At 39.1% G+C, this 20,235-nt stretch overlaps 1 protein-coding gene across 1 annotated transcript in view; it reads right to left on the bottom strand.

The window, feature by feature from the left end:
* Positions 1–5,630: 5,630 nt before the first annotated feature.
* Positions 5,631–20,235, bottom strand: part of wge (winged eye) — a 54,583-nt gene continuing 39,978 nt past the window's right edge. The window contains exons 11-20 of the mRNA XM_066726670.1: positions 19,558–19,839; positions 18,326–18,480; positions 16,667–17,404; positions 14,621–16,488; positions 14,279–14,546; positions 13,989–14,198; positions 13,182–13,907; positions 12,467–13,110; positions 11,867–12,389; positions 5,631–11,773 (exon numbers count right to left, since the gene is read on the bottom strand). Of these exons, the coding sequence (XP_066582767.1) occupies positions 11,561–11,773; positions 11,867–12,389; positions 12,467–13,110; positions 13,182–13,907; positions 13,989–14,198; positions 14,279–14,546; positions 14,621–16,488; positions 16,667–17,404; positions 18,326–18,480; positions 19,558–19,839 (5,627 nt within the window). The 3' untranslated portion in view covers positions 5,631–11,560. The remainder of the gene's footprint in view (positions 11,774–11,866; positions 12,390–12,466; positions 13,111–13,181; positions 13,908–13,988; positions 14,199–14,278; positions 14,547–14,620; positions 16,489–16,666; positions 17,405–18,325; positions 18,481–19,557; positions 19,840–20,235) is intronic.

Below are 20,235 nucleotides of genomic sequence, written 5' to 3' on the forward strand. Positions count from 1 at the left end.
CTCTTTTCGCAAAAAAGGCCTCGTCACTCTTCCAATCACATCGTGTTACATCCTGCCCCTTCCTTTCTTCCCGATTTACTATTATGCCACGAAAAAACCTACGAAATTGGCAAAAACTCATAGTAAACCCCCGATAACTCGAAACTAAAATTATACCACTGTTATTAGTATTGTACTGGTTTTATCGGTTGACCATAAATGACTCTAATGAAATTTGGGAAAACTACTGGTTCGAAATGGATATCGATTATCGATAATGCTATAATAACACGAAACACTCTTGGTAATCAAGTTGATTGCTAACGTGCTGGATAATGCATCGATCTTTCCCATGTACTGCATTATTACGCCTCCGTTCGAAAATAGACGGGGAATTAACGCCGGCGTATCATGTACTGATAAATAATCGATTCTCACCTCGGTAACATTTATTAACCCTACGACATACATTTTCCATTTTACATTTTCCTGCTTTTTTTTTACAATTAAAGCATCACGAAAGGACAATTCTACGTGCACCGAGAGGCGCAGTCTAGGGTCTCGATGGCAAGTATACATAGAAGCTGCAGAGTAATGAATAATCGTTGAATGCTCGAACGGGTAAGTTTTTGCAAGAGTTTATAAATGGAAGTGAGTTTTTAAAAAGAAAAACAAAAGCGAAGGTTTAAATCTGGAACGTAATTAGTTGTAATGACGAGTGAGCCAATGAAACTGGCCGTTGCTTATTAAATTTCTAGGAGAGTTTTATTTTTACGCGTAGTTGCCTGAAAAAGGAATTTAGGGGGAGAGGGTGAAGGTACTTGATTAATTTCTCCCCGGTTTTCCAACGGCAAAGTGAAACCTGGAAAAGCCGAGGAAACTTGAGGAGTTGGCATCATTATTGTAACTGGTATCGTTGGTCGTTTGGCGCGGGCAAATATCAAATACGCCAACAGCTGATGCATGGGGATTTGGTAACAGCCTCGTCAATGTTCACGTATTCTCAACTTACAGCTATAATCAAAGGGATTTTAGATACTTTAACACAAAGTCCTCACAAACGTATCATTGACCAGCACAAAACTCTAATTCTGTACCTAATGAAAAATTCAAACAATTTTCAGCTGGTAGTAATTCGAAGGATGCATATAGTTATCACAGATATTTTTGGCACCAAATAATTAGAATTAAGCGTCTATTAATAATTATGAATTCGTTGGAATGTTATATTTCTGAGGTACAGAATTGCAGTTGTTTAAAAATCACACAAAATTAAAAATTTTCTAGTTCATGACAGTTTTGATTAATTGTTCTGATAATTAAATCAAGAAAAATATAATTTAAATCAATGATCTGCTACAATTTCATGGAAAATTTAAGCAGGTCCTATTTTCGGGGAATTCTGATTTGAAAAAACATGGTTGGGGTTTTGGCATTTTTTCGCTCTCCAAAATGAAGTTCTGCTCTAAATAAAATAGTATAGTCACTCTCTTTATAGATAAAGCATTATATAAGAACACTGCCTGAAAAGTCTGTTTCGGTTAAAAAGTGTAAAATTTCACATTTACCAGAAGGTCTGGATGCCTAAAAATTTAAGGAATGTTCTATTTTTCCCTGACCACAGGAATGACTGTACGACTTTGATTTGAGCGGAACTTTATTCGAGAGTGTAATTACCGGTTCCCTGATTTATTTGGCAGGCAGAACACCTGGTAAAGTTGATCTGTTGTTAATTTTAGCCGAAAATTCGTTTCTGGGGCGTATTCATTTTCTCCTGGTCCAAATGATGACTGCACAATTTTGATTTGAGCGAAATTTTATTCAGGAGGGTAAATGCCATTTCTACCACAAATTTTTAAACCTAAAACTCCCGGGAATTATGATCGGCTGAATTTCTCCCGTGAAGTTAGCAGGTAATTTTTTTAAATCAGAAACTAAAGAACTCAAATGCTTGCTAAGAGAACCCCTCATTTTCTGCAGCGTTTCCACAATTGACCGACCAGCATATAACGAACATTGCAACATTTTCACTCGTCCATCCAAGAATAAAATGTTGGCCACATAATTGTTTCATAACTTTCCTGTTAAAAAGCACAGTTATTATTTGTCTCGCTTCATGTGCGAATGATAAAAAAGCACTTCGATACAGTATATCTGCTGAATAAAAAATACGTTATGAAAATAACATAAATGCAGTACTTTGAAAAGCATTAATTTTTAACAAGGATAAATAGTATCCCAGTGTGTACAACAGCAACAACAAATCGCGGATAATAATTTTACAAGGCTGCCTCGTTTTTTATTTAGCCCTCGATGAAGAGTGCAAAAGTAGAAAAAGAGAGGTCGTAAATTTCCTTTTGCTGGCCACGGGATAAGATTGATAATTAGGGGAGGGAAAAAATGGATGATCGAGTGGATTTATGGGAGGGGAGGATCGTATTCGGGGAGGATGATTGAGGAAGGAAGAATTTTGAAAGGACGTCGTTGTTACGCGGCGTATCGAGGTGTGGGTGCTAAGAGTTTACGTCTGTGTATGTGTGTGTGTGTGTGTGTGGGTTTACGTAAGAAAGAGCGAGAGAGAAAAGTAGGAACATTCGCGAGCTGTAAGTGGATGAGCCGCTGCGCACGTGAAGTGTAAAATACGAAAGGATGGATTATCATGGCTGCTTTTCTTCGAGCAGGAAAGGAGGACGTTGCTGAACAAGCGAGAGGTGGAGGAAGGAGTGTTGGCTTGTAAGGGTAGGGGATGCTAGATGCTTGTACACGAAGGTGCTGCGCACGAATTCTATTGTGATACCGAATATAATGGGGCACCTTCATGGAAGTGTGCTTCTCACGGAAAATAATGGCACAACCGCCCAGAAAAGTCCTCTCTCTTTCCCTACCAAGCCACCCCTTCACCCTTGAACACCGGAAACTCCCGCTGAGTCCCTTCCATCGCTCTATCTACCTCACTCTCTTCATAAATCAAATCAATTTAGAAAATAAATTAAAACGGATCGACATGGAGTGCCTTGGAAGCCGAACTCGATACGTTTCATGGATTTTCTATGGTTTCGCCTCGAGTAATTACGATTGGTTAACCTTTTTGTACATGTTTTAGATACTGCATGGTGAGGGTGAAGAGGATGAAGAGGGGTAGAGAGGGGAGTGGGGGAGAAAATCTATACGAGCGATGTTATTCGATATCGTCCGTAAATTTCGTGGCTTCGCTTTTCCAGCCGGCTTTTCTCGTTGGGCAAAACGTCGTCGTGGAAATGTCCGGCTGAAATCCTGCAAGGAAACTGGGATTAACGGGAGAGGACCCAGGGCTTCCGAAGTCTTACCCAAAGTCGCCCACTTTTGTTCCCCTACCCTCTTCACCGACCGATATCAATTCGTTCTAATGGATTTTTCGATATCGTTGCTTGGTTTCCGTCAATTAATTCTCCGGTCGTCGGACCCGTGTAAAATCAAGTGGTAAAGGAGAGCATTGGACAGACCGACCATGATATGGTTCAAACCGTTTTTATCCTCCCTCGTTTAGCTTACACAAACTTTAAGGTATACTTTTCTGCGAATTATCGAGACACGCACACAATATTTCTATATAGATTAAGGTGGTTTCTAAATTAAAACGTATAGTGTTGTGTAGAGGTATAATTTGCATACACATGGCTGTTCATGTCCTTTGGAAATTCGCGAGGTACCGCTATGACCGAGAATATCGAACTTGCTTGAAATTGGCAGCGATTTCCCTTCGTAATTGTGGTATTGTATGCCTACCCAACTTTGCTTCCCACCTTCGGAAAAACCCCCCAGTCGAACACCTGTGTTTTCGTACCGTTTCCAGTCCTTTCTCGGAAGATTGCGTGTTTAGGAAAAAATAAGAGCGGAAGAAAGAAGAATCGATATTGTACACCCTCGCGACATCCCTTTTCCATACGTTTGCTGCGTTTTAATGATAATTAACAATCGTCCCCCCTCGCCCCTCCCCCTCCACCAATTATAAAATTTTTAAGATCCCCACTTAGATAATTGTGGAAGTTTTACATAATTAATTCTCTCTCATTTCCACCAGCAATACTTCTATAGATTTGCTTGATTAGTAACGCGAATATTCGTCGAAAGTTTCGCGTGTTTCGCACAGTCTGAAAAAAATCGACCGTACTAATCCCAGCAATATTTCCTGCAGTGCCAGACTTCCACGCTGTATCTCGAGATTTCTCCTTTTTTTCTGACTCGTGATGAATTTTTATCGTAGGATAATTGCTTTTTTCTCCACTTTTCTATTTAAAGTGCCACTTATGCAAAATCAATTTTTCTAACCCTCTCGGGCGCTTTGCAGAATAAACGTGGACGGGTTAGTTCCTATATAGATCGTACTCTTTCTTCCTCATTTTTCGATGTATACGAGAATAAACGTTTAACTTACGAGGGTGGGAGGGGGGGGGGGGGACATTTTGAGAGAGCCGTCAAGATTCGAATACTTTCATTCTTGGATGCACTGATATTTGACCAGGTGCAGAGATTGGATCGATATTTTGGACGAGCCTTGATTAAGGAATGATGGCGAGGCTGAAAGCAGTTTAAAGGGAAGTGTAGTTTCTCGCGCGAAACATGCCAGTTTATTGAGAACAGCGGAAATAGGTGGCTCAACACTAAACTCCGCGAGCTCACGCACGAATTAGCGTAATTCGGGGTAAACGCTGTGTTAAAAGAAAAAAAGTACCCCGGTCAAATTACAATTTTTATCGCTTCGACCCCTTTCAGTTTGATCAATAACGAAATTTCTCATAGTCCTCTTCGATTTTCCTATGGATTTAATAGAAATAATAAAAAAGACGTAAAGCAATAATAAATTTGCCCCGATCAAGCGTAATATTGCCTTATATTCCCTATAATCATTTGTAATCCGTTTGCAATTATTTGTTCCTATACAATATATATTACATTAAACATCAAATCTCGAAGAATTAGGTCAAAGAGCAATTTTTCTCCTATTCGAGAAAATATTATTTGATTTGGGAGAGTATATAGGGTTGCTTTGTGAAAAACCGTCCGTCAGAGGCGGTAAATTGGAAAATACTATGAACTAGGAAATTAAACTAGATAGGATTTCAATTTCTCGTTCGATCATCCATTGAGAGTCGTCTCCATTGAATTCCAACAAATATTGCCACCCTACTCCTATCCACCCTGTGCTATACATAGATTTAAATCTGAACCCAGAAGAGAAATTCTTAAAACCAGAAAAGCCTAGCTGCCTAATTTTTTATGGTCTTTCAAATTGCAGCAACTCCATGAAAATCTCTCTTCCTTCTTTTATAGAAACAATGTAAATTAATATATTGTAAAAGCTTATAGCTACACGAGTCAACGGATATACGATGCAGCGAAAACGATAATCGATAGCTCGACAGCTTAAATTGAGCTGAAAGAACAAAAATTCGCTTTAATAACCAATCACTCTCCTCCCATCAGTTTATGAAAGGTCCGTCTAGTACAGATTTTCTGGTTCAAAGGTGACTTTCTCCTCATCGTCAAACATGAGCATTGAACACACTGATCCGATGCCTTTCGGAAAAGTCAATATATAAACACATCTCGGAGGATTACAAATTTTATATAAAAATTATAAAAAATGGTTCAGGAAATGAATCAATTCGATATCTAATATGCACTTTATTGTTGGCAAAGTGTTTGTTGATAATAAATCAAGAAAAATGTGTCCAAGTTTTTCGCTACGTGTTCACAAATTCTCACTTTCGTTTTTCGTATTGCCGTATTTTATGTTTCACACGCTTTACATGGTGTATGCTTTAATTCGCCATTAAGTGTGGACATAAAACTTCATTTAGCTCGGTAAATGTGAAAGATATCAAATTTTGGCAAAACACTCGTTTAGACCTAAGTAGAAAGGAGTTTCAAAAATGTGCCGTGCAAAAAATTATGTAATATTTCTTATAGTTACGGAGAAAAATGAATTTTATACGTCCTCGACCTAGGGCAAATTAAAGTATGCGCCTTATAAATAAGCGTCACGCGTATACTTCTCTCGTCGCGACTCTTTCATTATATTTTTTTCTCTTTCTCTCGTGCTTTCTCTCTGTTTATATATAGTATATGCATCTCAATATGTATACGAAGTGTATTTAAAATGTTTTGCATATCATATATCTCGTCTGGTCTCACGATACATGTTTACGCAAATAAGTCTGCGACTGGTCAAAGTATTTAGGCTTACAGAGAGATAAAGTCGAGAACTAATTAAACATTAATCAATTGTTAACATTTAGACAATGGGTATATGCAAAAATTAGCAACATGCTATTTTTGCTTTATTACGCTGACTGATTCTTCTAGAAGCATAATACGAAATACGAAATACTTTAAATTTCACCACTCATTCATACGTATTCATGCACTCTCTCCCCTCTTTTCTCGTTATTCTTTGCAAAAAGAAATTCCAAGCGCGTCCAATTTCATGAAAATTGTACAGTTTAATCTTTGAAAAATAAATATGTGTTTATTAGAGTAACAAGTATATTTCAACTGGAGACTTTTTTAGAAAATTTGCAAGAAAAGAGAAAATTACTTGATGGATGTAGAAACGGAAGAAACAAAAAATGGACTTTGATGATATGTAATCGCAATTGAAATAAGTAATTGGCACTTGAAATTCTTTTTTTTTTGCTAGAGCAGTTAGTGTATGTGGAAATCTCTTGACACAGTCATACAAATTATTACTCCGAGCTGGACATTTTTCGCTTCTCGACGGAGCTTCAGTTTCATATATCAGCCTTTTAGGCATTTACACAGAATTGAGGTATACGTCTCTATAATATCTCTCTTACATTTCTCTTTTTTTATTATAATTTTCTTAACGAGTGCGTTTTGTGCGGTATAAATTTTTCGCATTTCGCAAAATTACATACTAATATTTCGTTATTCCCCTTCAAGATCATTTGCCTCACTTACCAAAATTGATTCTTTCTCTACTAGACTTTCCATGCAAGTTGTGTGAATAACAAAAAGAAACAGAAAATAAAATAATTTTAGTTCGCAAATGTTAATGGTGTAACACAAGGCAAATGATCTGATCCAGTCAGGGAAATTTTTAATTTGAATATTTCTTTTTTTACTTATGTTTTCATACTTGTCATGAACATTTCCGCTTTTTTTTAGTACAAACAATCACAATCCCACTTACACAATCGCCATATAAAAGTCGCATAAGAAAATATATAAACGGAATTCCATATTATGTGATCTTTTTGTTTATCAGACTTTAGATTTCGATACGCAGTGCCCATCTTGCCTCAAGTTAGGAAAATATAATAATTTTGATTGCTGAGAATAAAATATCGTCTCTTATCACTCTTATTAGATATATAATATTTATACTCGCGATTTCTAATTGAACTCTCCATTGCCAATCGAGCAATCGCGCTAAAACAATACTTGCACGTATACCTTGTAACGGGAACTAACTAACCGTTGATAAAGCGGATCTCTGGAATTCTACCTTTCCATTTGTCAAGTATCTAGACTGCGTAAAATGCAACAAAACAGCTCGAGACATGTAACAAAGTTAATTTTGTTTCAAAACATTTAAAACCAGATTTTGCAGTTTTTCCTATATCTTTTGGTACATTTATCTATATGATGAAAATTTAACCGTTTGACTGCTGAGGAACGCTATCGCGCTCTTCTTGAAAATGCGAAGTTTCTGTAAACAATTGGTATTTTTTCATTTTTGTTGTTGCAATGCAATACAAGTGAGTTTATTGTATGAAAAGTGTTTTACATATTTTCCCATACACACGCAATTAGTGCCGCAGTTTTGGCATATGTCCGAAAAAATACGTCAGCAGCCAAACGGTTAAACTTAATTGTTATTAAAATTTATTACAGTTTACAATTTTTACCAAATAGATAATTTTTACCAATAGGTGGAAAAACTGAACCTTACTACAATTTAAAGGTAGACAAATCTATATGATATTTGGTCGATTCTTATCGTATAAAGAAAAGAATCTAATTTTTCGAAAACTATCAAAAAGTTTGTTTGTACCCGTTACAATCTTATACTTAAATATACTAGCCTTACACAGAAACTAGACTAGTTACGAGTGTTTGACTCTCGCTGTCACCCTCCCTTTTTCACTCTCTCTCTCTCTCTCTCTCTCTCTCTCTCTCTCATTTTCATTACATAAATATACATTCGCTCGTACACTGCGAAAAATTTGACATATTGGAAAGACCGCACGTCTATTCCTCGCACGCTTCTTCGCACTGGGATGCGCGAGACTTGCCTCAATTCCATGTAAATTGAAAGAAAAAACCAGCAGAATGGACAAAAATTAGAAACGTTCTAGGCAAAAAGATGAAATTCGCTATGTACAAAATTATCATGAATATCGAATCGCCGGAAAACTGAATTGTATTTACAAAATTGCCTTGTTCTCTTGGGTTGTGGTTCCATTATGAAGAATGACCCTGAGAACGCGAACGTTTCACATTAGGTACATATGTACAAATCTACAGGCGAAGTTTTTGCTAAAACTAAATAGACTGCCCGAAAATCAAGTCTGCTTGGATTCGAGAAATTGTTCAAAATTGATAAGGAAGAAAAAAAATGTTCATCCAAGCATCATCGATTTTTCGAGAACTCTACGAAGCCTAAACGTTATATGTACCTTTTTCTGAAAAAATACTCTAATATATTTATATGTTCATGTATATATATTTATAATTATATTTCTATACTTATAGATTCATATAGGTACTATCCGCTTAGTGATTGAATTATGTTTCTCTTCAAACGCCCACTGTAATGGGATAGTCGACATTGTTGGAGTATTGAAAAAAAAAACGAAAGACATGGAGCACCCAATGCGATCACCTGATAATTCACCCCGATATCATTGAAAATCCATTAATCCAATTAAACTTGGTATCTCTCACAGGTTTTACCGATATTACCATTGTACAGGGCCGGATTATGACCAATGGCTCTCGTTTGTTTAACGATAAATAGATTTTTATTCAATGCATCACTGTAACTGTTCAATAATTTTTGCGTAGCTTAAGCAATTTTGCGCGCATAACGTTCTCTTTCATTGCACCTCGATCCTTTCTCCATTCTCCTTACTTATGTACAAGAAAATTTACACGCACTGCGTTGTAAGTACTTTTTAATAACGTTCTCAGGCACGCAATATTTTCTCACCCACGCACAGATAGAGCCTCCGTATCACTTATCTCTATTTCCTATTTTTCTTTCTTCCCTTCCCTATCTCGATTATTTATTTATGTTCGGAATTTGTACTAAATTCTTGTATGATACTTATTTCCATCCTCCCCATACTTTACACCTGTTGAAAAAATGAATTTAAAAATTCTTAGGAGAGAGTGTTTTTTTTTACCAGGTAAAGATTTAGTTATAACAATTAGAGGTGATGAAACGCGTAGCGAGAGATTTACATGGAAGAAAGAGATAGATCTACAAGTTTTAATTAGAGAATTTTAGCAAGATGAGAGTTTTGTCTACTGTATCAGTCAGAAATTGTACTTGGCTACCCCGGATCATTTATTGATCGCCATAATCTCAAAAGTAATTTTCTATATTTATAACTTTTATTCACATCAGTAAATAGTACGGAGAAGAAATTAATTGACAAGCACTGTGCGCTACCTGGCGAAAGTAGACAGTAAACTATTATCGAAATAAAATGCAAGAATCATATAAGAGTATAATCTCAGGTAACTAATCAAACGAGTAAGGAAAAAATTGCCATCGACTAAATTTCGTATAACTTTCTGCAAAAACGAGAAAAATTATAATAGAATTGTTTAAATTAGACCATGTTTCTTTTTCAGAATCTATTGTGCGTAATGGAGAATTAAGTTTGAGGCATTATAAAAGAAAAATACTGATAAGTGTGTAAGTATAAATACGAAAGAATGGATTATATATATGAAGCGAAAACTAAAATTTTATAAGAAACCATTAATTCAGAAGTAAGTATAAAGTGGTCTCGTAAAAAATAACTCCCGTATGTAGCTTGCACAGTGATGATATTACGAGTTATCGTCACTCTTAAATTTCATTCGTAATATTGTGAGAGTATAACTTTGCATTCTCAAACTTAATAATTAAACGTAAAATTAACTGTCAAAGTGCTCTGTGTGATCATTAGATTATTATTATTAACAATAACACGCGTGTATACGATTCAGGGATTACATAGTACCGTATCTTGTAACCTTAACAATAAGCGTAGCAAATTTTATATTGCGATGCTCCAATATCTCAAATATCCAATCAAAGAATATTGATTTATTCTCTCTCTCTCTCTCTCTCTCACACACTCTCTCTCGTGCCCGCGCGCTCTTCTTCTAAGTATGAAAAAACACATTCTCAAATATTTCATAACTAAAAATCGTCAAACATATGAAGCTTTTGAATTCATGGAATTCGAACAAGATTCAAGTGGAATTGCAAAAGGTGTAATAAGTACACACAGATAAAACGACAATGTCCAAAATTCGACTGTAATAACATCAACGCGTGAATATATCACCAATGCAGTCAATATTTTGTGTGTCAGATATCGTCGATGAATTATATTTGCCTATCACTATTAACATTAACTCAATGTTATTTACAATATTTACAGTCACCTATGGTACCGAATATCCTGCGGCGTCGTTTATACTCTTTTTAATGCCACTCTCATTGTATTGCATCTCTCTTTCTCTTTCTCTCTCTTCCTCTCTTAAGCTAATTACTTTCTGATTATTGTGAAAAAGTACAGAAAGCAATAAATTGTTCAGGATAAGCGTTCATTCCACCCAAGCTCATCTTGAAACTTTTAAGCGTTACACAAGGCACAAGCCTTCACATTAATAATAATTCTGCTTTATCGTACAAAGCATTTTTTCACCCTCAAATTATACTCTTATCAGTTTTGTACTGAATTTGAATTCGAGTTCACGTTCTCGAGTTTACCTTCAAACGTTTCATTTCAGTTAGCCTTAATGTTACGCTACTTAGACAGTTATCCACGTATCTAGAAATTAAAACAAAGCAAAAATAATAAACGATTTTTTCAGGCACAAGAGTTTATCGAGAAAGATATCTATACTCTTATAATTTGACTGTCAAAAATTAAAGGAAAAAATCGACTGCTTGTGCCTTGTTAATTAAAGCCTTTCTACTTCTATGAATTCTTTTATTTTCCACTAAGAAGCAGCAGAAGAAGAAAGGATCATTCCATAAATATTATAAAACTTTTAGTTTTAAATATCCATGTGAATTAAAATCTAGGACGGTTATATATATATATATTCTCCAAATGCAACTCTTATTAGAATAATCATTATTCGCATCGGATTGATGATCCGCCTATGCTTAAAGATTGTTCCGTAAACTGATAGAGTTCCATGATTCACAGTGCCTAAAAGTCTTCGGGTGTACATTCGTACAAGCACCATCGAATCAAGTTTAACATCACATAGAGTTAAGTTTCGCAAGTAGTTTCGCTGACCACAATTAAGTAACGTTCGTTAACTTAATTATCAGCTTCAGTTGTTCTCAAACAACTCCTGGTTGCATTGTCAATAAATAAGTAGTCGGGTCATAATAACCAGCCAAGTAGTAAATGTCGTTGTTGTCATAGATGGTTAAATATCGATGGGGTTCTTTCCCAAGTTTTTCCGTGTACTCTTGAAGTGGTAGTACCTCGCACTTGTGGGAAATTGTTTGCACATCATTCTCGTCCATATGTGGCGATTCGAATAAGGCGCCCTAGTAGTATATAAATATACAAGTAAGTTTCATACATTTCTATCATTATATTGTATTATAAGTTTTTTAAAATAAAATGGAAAGAAAAATTACCGGATATTTTAAGTTTTTCGGGCAGCCCATAGTTTCTTCGGGATGATAGAACCATTTGACCTTGACAATCATATTGGAACTTGAAGTTTCCCACATAGATTCTATCCTCCCAATGTAAGGTCTATCGGGTCTGCCAGTTGATAGAAATACAGCACTATCACCAATCTGGATAGTTTCACTTCCACGCTGAATCGCCCTGAAAAATTGCTTCTTTGCCCTGCCTTTAGCACCTGGTCTCCTATATCCTTTCCCTGCCCAGCCCCACAATTGCCTGGCTGGTAAAAATGCAGCAATTTTGCTCCTACTCTCGACAGATTCTTGTCGTTCACGAGCTTTCGTCTTTTTATCCGGCTTCTTCTTCTCAGCCTTCTCCTCCTTTACAACTTCTTCAACCTGTTCCTCTACAACCTCATCTTGCTTTTTAATTTCAATATCTGTCACTTCCGGCAGCTCGCTATTTACCAAAGGAATATCTTTGGTAGGCTCCTCCTCGCTTTTTTGACCGCAACTGCTATCCTCACTGCTGAAGATAAGATAAGGTCAGAATTCTATAAAAGCGTTCCAACTAGGCTATTATCATTAAAACACGATTAAACCAACCTGATATGACTACTGTCACCATGATTGCCATGGTGGCTATGTTTATGCTTATGTTTCCTGTGTTTCCTATGCTTGTGCTTTCTGTGCTCCTCGCAACACTTGTGCTTTCTATGCTTCTTCTTCCCTTCTTGAATCTCCTGGAGCCTCTTCAGTTTATCCCTTCTACGTTTCTTCATCTTCTTTCTCTCCCGGTATTCATCTTGAGCCTGAGCATCGACATCTGACCTCTGTTGATCCAGTTTGTTCCCATCCGAAGATGAGATATAATTTGCTGTTACAGGAGACGTTGATCCTGCTTTGATGCCGTTCGAAGAGATGCAGTTTTGATTGGTACCGCAAGAGCGTTTATCATCGGTAGATACGGATGTTTGCCTTCGACGTTTACCCAAAGACAGCAGAGGATTTGGATCGTACTCTACCACTGGATAATCAGGCTGTAGCAACCTAATATCGTCAAGAGCAATCTTTCCACTGTCACCATCATCGAACTCAACGCTGACAAACTTTTCATCCAACTCTGGATCTGGTTCCGAAGGCTCCACGGAAGTGCCTGGATACAAGCATCGATACTGCTGACTCCAGTATGCACAGAGTCTCGTACCTGGTGGTAATTCTTTCGTCGAAGTTGGACATACCTCCACGATCTACAAAGAAAAATAAATAGATTATAGATTGTGCACATTTTATTAGGAAAAAGTTTCATGAGAAAACTTACAGCATCCCTCAAAATTTCCTCCCTGGAATGAATGTGGGGCCTATTACCCCGTTCTCCATCAAGGGTGATGGCATAAACGTCGGGAGCTTGAACAGCGCTGAGTCTACCAGCATAAAATAATCCACCCATTGCAGTGAGAACTCTGAGCTGATCGATGGCCAAATGTGCAGCAGTTAATTTGCACCTATTGACGATACTCTCCAGCTTCTCTGCCTTTGCAGCTTTAGCACACTCTTTACATTCCCTGCATTCCGAAGATTTTCGTCTTTTAGATTCTTTTTTATCGTGATCACTGGATTTGCGACGACTGGGCGACGACGAGTTGGATTTTCGTTTCTTCTTCTTCGACTTTTCGTGTCTACCAATTTCCAAATCAAATTCAGCTTTTTCCATTGGCTCCACTGCCTCTACCAAATGAAGCTCCGGCACTACTGGCTCAGGTGGAATATTTTCTGCAATCGCAGTTTCATCATCTTCCCAGGTCTTCATCTTTGCCTCTGCCCTCAATTTAGGCTTCACTCTACCTGCCTGTTTCTCAAGTTTCACTCCGTGATTTAGTTTCGCTTTCTCGGCAATGATCGAACTGATGACATTCTTGTTATGCAAAGGAGTCTGTTTCACGGGCTTCAATTTTGATTTGCCATTCTTGTGATTCTTCGAGGACGATTTCAAAGAGGAGCTACTGGTTTTGAAAGGCAGCGGCGTATATCCCGATTTTCCAACGTACTGAAAAAAGTTTTGTTTGCAAACCAATTTGTTATTCATGCACTCGTACGTGAAAATGTTTAATGATTCGAGAGGTCTTACTTTAGTTTGAAGATGTCGATTTTTCGAAGACAGCAAGTAGCTAACCAGAGAACTTTTACTCTTCGGTTTTTTTGCTACTATCGTTTCGGTAAGTTGCCTGGTGCTGCCAGAAGTACACATAAGCTTTCTTGGACGTCCCACCTTTCTCTTCTTGGACGCAGAGCTCGTACTTGAAACGGTAGGAGCGGGGGATGCAGTCTCATAGTCCATCTAAATGAAAAGCAGAGTATAAAAGTAAAGTAAAATTAACGCGAATCCACTTATGAAAAATTGGAGGGTTAAATAATTACTCTGCTAGGAGTCTTGTCTTCGTCCTCCGAAACTTTGTTAAGTGGCATCACTGTTGTTGGCGATTGCACTGGTATTGTAATGCTCGGTATGCTATCTAGTAATTTGATGTGACTTCTGGGTTCTTCCAACTTCACCAAATTTGCATTACACCTTGGCGTCACATCTGAAGTCAAAGTCGATAATTCCTCGGTAGAGTGAGCTGGTGAGATTTGTGGAGAAAGTTCTGCTTCCACCGAGTGTGGGGATGAGACCCTGAGATGGTCCAAACTACGAATGGAAATAAAAGCAATAATTGTTGTTTGATGTAAATGGATGATATACTAGTGATAATAATGAATTACCTAGAGGAGCTCTTCTTTCGCGACCTGTCAAAACTTTTCTTCTCTTCCTTCTTCGGAGTTAACTTTGAAAGTTCTTTCTGCTTCTCTTTGTACTGCCTCTGAATATCAGCCAGCCTGACCCTCATATCTAATTCCATCGCGTCCATATTGGGCCAATCATCAGCATCGTTCTCCGAGTGGACGCGTTTAGCAAGATATTTCTTCACCTCCAGTTTTCCCTGAGCACTCTTGTAGTCGTGACTTTTACATTCGTCAGCGGACATTCTTCTCGCGAGAGTAACATTATCGCTTGTCAAACCCTCGACGCTATTATTCGCCACTTTATCGTCGAAGCTTTGAAAGATAGTGACTTTTCCAGGGTTGTCGTCGTCATGTCCATTTACTCCATAAAAGTCAATGTTCTTCTTCTCATTTAGATGAAACACATTGTCGTCGTGGATACTTGGCGCGTATTTTCTCCTCTTATACTTGTCATAATAGTGCATGGAGATGTCGGCTTCCTCTTTCTCATACGCAGTCTTGAATTTCTTGGATGGCTCGCAGTATATTTCGTCCATAGCGGAGTGTCTTCTCTTATCCAATTTTTTCCTTTCCTTCTGCAGGAGATTGATCTTGCCAAGATTTAAAAGAAGCCTGCCAGCATGCGAGATCTCTTCGGAACTGTCCAGACTCAATTTCCTAGGCACGTTGTCCGCCACTTCCTCCATAAATCTTTGCTCTGCCAATGCGCACAATAATCCCAGTGGGCTATCAACATTATTATTATTATTGCTCTTCTCATGCTGATTATCGGATTCGCCTCTGCTCGGAGACTCCTCAAAGTTTGGACTGGAGTTTTGCGCTTCCGGTTTTAAGTGCTCCAATTGTTCGATGCTATTGGACAGTAATTCGAGTCCGCTAAGATCGACGCTCGTCTTTTGCACGATCTGCTCGATTTTTGCATCTTCCGCAATTGCGTATCCCTTCTCGTCTTCGCGTACTTTTCTCTGCTCGACGACCGACTTCATGTGGGACAGCTTGGGCGATTCTCGAGAATCTGGAGACAGTTGCTCCTTCTTCGGAATGATCAAGGGCTGAAAATGATCGACCACTTTGATATTATTATTATTGCTTCTGACGTCATTATTGTTATCATTGAGAAGCTCCCCTGAAAGATTTTGCTTCTCGTACTCGATAATATCCCGAGGCGAAGTGACTGAATTTGGGGAGAAGACCTCGGAGCCCGAAGAATACTTCCTCGAGCACTCCGATGAGGAAACTTCGGTATCGTTCTCGAGTTCTCGGTTTCTCTCCAATAGCAGCAATCTGTCGTTTTCACAGGATCTCAGAATATGCTTCTTCAAACCGTTCTCCAATTTCCTTGGCTGAATTTCCGAGGCCCTCCTGAGTAGTGGAGCCTCGATCTTGCTTTGCTCCTCGATTTTCTCATTTGCAGTCTCTTTCATCGCTGCGGCATTCTTCTTCAGCTTCTCAACGACGTTCTCTATACCAGGGTGGAATTTGTCCAGATGCTTCTTTACCTCGGTGCACTTGGTCCTTTCACTGGTCGAAGTAGCTTCGCATCTGTAATCATCGATTTTTTCTTCCGCCTCCTGTTTGACCACCACCGCTGCCGCTTCAGGCTCCTCGCACTCGATACTCGGCATATCGAATGACTTCACTGTGATCTGCGGTTTGTTCTCCACTTGCAAATTGACCTTTGCATCGTTGCAGCTTTCGCAATTGGCGCTTTCCACGGAAGACTCCACCAAAATCATAGGCTTCTGTTCATCAACCGACTTTTCCGCTGCTTCTTCGAAGGTCCCATCGTACTTCAACGGAAGACCAAGACTCTCGGGAGTTTTCGAGTCTTCCACAGGTTTGTTATCCTGCAATGTATAGCACAAGAAGAATTAATGTATAATACATTAAACAGCAAAGTGCAATAATCAGAGAGACACAAGCAAAAAGGAAGGTATGACAAACAAAAAATAAGAAACTAAATGCAAATGATGGAATGCCTGAAAAGCAACATATGTACTGCAATTGTGGAAGGGGTTAAATTACCTCAGGATGATGGTCGAGGCTCCTGTCGAAATGTTGCTCGTGACTGTAGCTTCTTTTTCTTTCTCTGTGCTCCAAATGACGGTCTCTTCTTCTGGCGAAGAACTCGAGGTTCTCATGGAAGCTATCGCAGTTCTCCTCGGTGATCTCGATGATTCTCGGGGTTGGCCTGGCATCTCTGAACACGTCGTTCCCAGGTTCCTCGTGTGGTGGCGAGTTGGTCACTTGGCAGCTTTCCTGCTGATTCTCGCGATCGATGCGTCTCGTGACGACGTGCTCGATCGTTCTGTCGATAGAGGTGACGCTCCTGCACTCCTTGTACGAGTACTTGGGACAGTCAGCCATGTTGATTATCGTGTTCTCAGCCTTGTCTACCTTCAAGGTGGAGCCTGCTGGATTAACCGTAGTCGTGGTGGTGGTTATTCTCACGACGTTGCAGAGCTTCTCCGGGGAGCCTGCCACAATCTCGAAATTCGTAAGATTGGAGATGTTGGTGACGTTGGTTAGGTGGTTTCCGGCCGCCAAACTCCCATTCATTTGAGACTGAAGATGGCACGGACTAAGATTCTGCTCCTGTTTCACGTAAAGCTCGGTAGCTTGGGGATCCTGATCCTCGTTTTCCGGCGAATCCGTCTGATTCGAGGCATCCTGCACCCCGATCGTTGGCATTTCCGGTCCTTCCAGAGCGTGAATCGTCGTCACTTCCGGCGGCGGCGTCAGGCAGGATACTGGCGATGTAGCCTTTACAAACAATCGTCTTTGCAATACTCCCGTCACACAACTATTGCTCCACGTACATACTCTGAGCGACAAAGCTTCCTGAATCTCTCTAATTCTTTTCCATTTTTTATTCTCCCCCTTAAATTTCAGCGGATTTACAATAATTAACTGGAACCTGCCATAGTCCGGTTAACGCCGATCATACCAAAGGAAGGCAAAGGCAAAGTATGTAAAAAGGTCGGTGAAGAGTAAAGTGAATGAAGAATCAGGAAAGAAAGGATAAAAATAAAATTGGTCCAAGGATTAAAGTGAATTTATTGCACAGCTTTACTCCAAAAACACTGCTCTCTTGATTGGTCAGCGTGCTCCATATATCTTCAGACTACATTAATCAATAATCCGCAAAGTATATTTATCATTCGAAGAATCATCTTTTTGCCAAGGGGCTCAATATCCAAAGAAGGAGAGTTATTTGTGGAATTTTTTCTGTCAAAGATTTTGTGTGGGACTGGATAAATGGAGGGATGAGAACGGGGAGAAGGAGGAGGAGGAGGAGGAGGAGGAGGAGGAGGAGGAGGAAGAAGGTATCCGTGAAATTTCCATGCAGATAGCGATGCAAATTGTTGCATAGGCTTGCGCATGATTGATACAATGTGCCATAACGTTTGCACATTATGCGAACGACCGCGCCCTAAACGTGGCATAATTAACAGTGACGTTTCTCAGCCTGTTTTCCCATAGAGTGCAAGGACACTGGCAGATTATCTCCTGGCGCATTACTGGATATGAGATCAGAGAAGCGAGGTGAAGAGAAAAAAGGAAAGAAATACATTGAACAGGTTGAACGAGTCATGAGAAAGAGCAAGAGGAGATGAAATACTAAAAGTAAACTTATAAGTGTGGAGAGAAGAGAAAAAAAGGTAGAAAATTTGAGTGGTTTACCTGCGACCTGCAATGCGTTGGGTCAGTGTGACTGATCTGCAAAAGAGCCGACGCGTGGGGGTAATAATGGAAGGCGTTGACGAGTGGAGCTTCCGGTACCAAAGTGCTCGTCATCGAAGTCACAGTCTGAAGGGCTTTAGTCGATTCTGTGGACGCTGCAAAAGCACCATCGAAAAGCCATTAAGCAACCATCCACGAGTCGCGAAAACAAATACAAGATGAAATGTACAATCTCGATATTTTCTGAACAAGAGATGAATAAAAAAATATTAGCGAAACAACTCTAGGAAGACTACACGACGATTGATACGTGTCAGACCAGCGGCTGACCATAGGTCATTATCTGCATATACAGAAGCAATTATTCTTTAAATCTGAAGAGGAATCCCTCGTGCAATTTATCGATAATTCGTTTCGTGCTTATATACAGTTATTGGCCAATGGCTCAATCCGATTTAAAGAATTGAATCGAAATTGTACTGCTACCTTACCAGCTCCTGCATCTCCCGTGGCTAAACAGTGGACCAGGCGATTTCAACAAGGAAAGTTCATTACATATTCTTGACGGGAGATTTATAGAAAATCTTTCAAGTCTTTACACAGACCTCATGACAAAATCATCCTCGTATACGTCAGATGGACCAAATGTGACTCTCCCTTCTTAAGCATTTCTTTATACAGATAATTCCACAGATTGCATTGGATCTTGAAAATTAGTATGATCATAATGGGAGGATCTGGGCAATTATAATAATATCATCTATAACTACATTACTCTGCGTAGAATGTTAAAATTTTACCAAGCGGCTGTCTCTTCAATCATGATATTAATAAAAGTGATATTTGTAGCAGGAAAGCACAAGTTCCTTCCAAATATCAATTTTAAACACGATTATGGGAAGTTTGAAGCCAGTTTGCGAATTAACAGGCCGGTTCGCAGGAGTGCCAATTGACTCTACATACTCTACGCATACAATAAACGACAGTTTGACAGACACCTCCTCTCTTGCAATGTACAATAAAAAGCCAATTTTTTTATAAGTAAGGAATATACTACTGACAAAAGTATAGCAATAGAGCCTGATCTCACGTGATTTTGCTACGAGAAGAACGTTTATTGGTAGATTTGATTATTGTCAATGGTAGGAAAGAGGTGAATTCATTCGATAAAGGGGTGGGAGATTATCGTCGAGTGAGAAATGCTGATGTCTACAGGCTTCGCTCCGACTTACTGATGATGGTCGTAGGACTGACTGCACAGTCTGCCTCGATTTTAACAATCGGTAAATTGCTCTGCTGCTTCCTCTTGCTCTCGGTGAGGACCAATCGAGCACCACCGATGTCTCCCAATAGCTGAAGAGACGGTGGTTGTGCTGGCGGTAATGGTGGCGGTGGCGGTGGTATCGGCGGTGGTATCGGTGGCGGTGGAAGCAACAAAGGTGGTGGTGGTCCTATGCTTCCACCATTGTGACTCGAATAATTTGGCCATACAACCGCCTGCTGCATTGCTTGCTCTGTTGAACGAGAAGTAAACAAACATTCGTTAGAAATTAAGGATTAAAAGCCCACTATTTAAAGATTATTCTCGATCCAAGGATCGTTTCTGAGTCGAACGAAACCGTTGGCGTCCCCTATAATCAGCCTTCTGGAAAAAGCAAGCGTGACAGTGGAGTTTCTTTGCGCGTTTGCGTCAGGCCAGAGAAGCCCTGAAACTCGACTTTCTCCCCGCGAGATCGCAAGATAAGATTATTGTTGCTCGTATAAAATATCGACTCGAGGCTATTCTCGATGCGCTCGTTTGGTCGTTGCAATAATAGAAGCTGGATATCCAAATGGATTTATTTTCAGCCATTGACCCACTTTGAACTGGCGCTCGATTAACGAGGACACTTTTAATTTATCTCCAGGTT

Source organism: Prorops nasuta, unplaced genomic scaffold (assembly GCF_024137725.1).
Source record: "Prorops nasuta isolate Cenicafe-Biocafe unplaced genomic scaffold, Cenicafe_Pnas_1.2 PNAS00005, whole genome shotgun sequence".
NCBI lineage: Eukaryota > Metazoa > Arthropoda > Insecta > Hymenoptera > Bethylidae > Prorops > Prorops nasuta.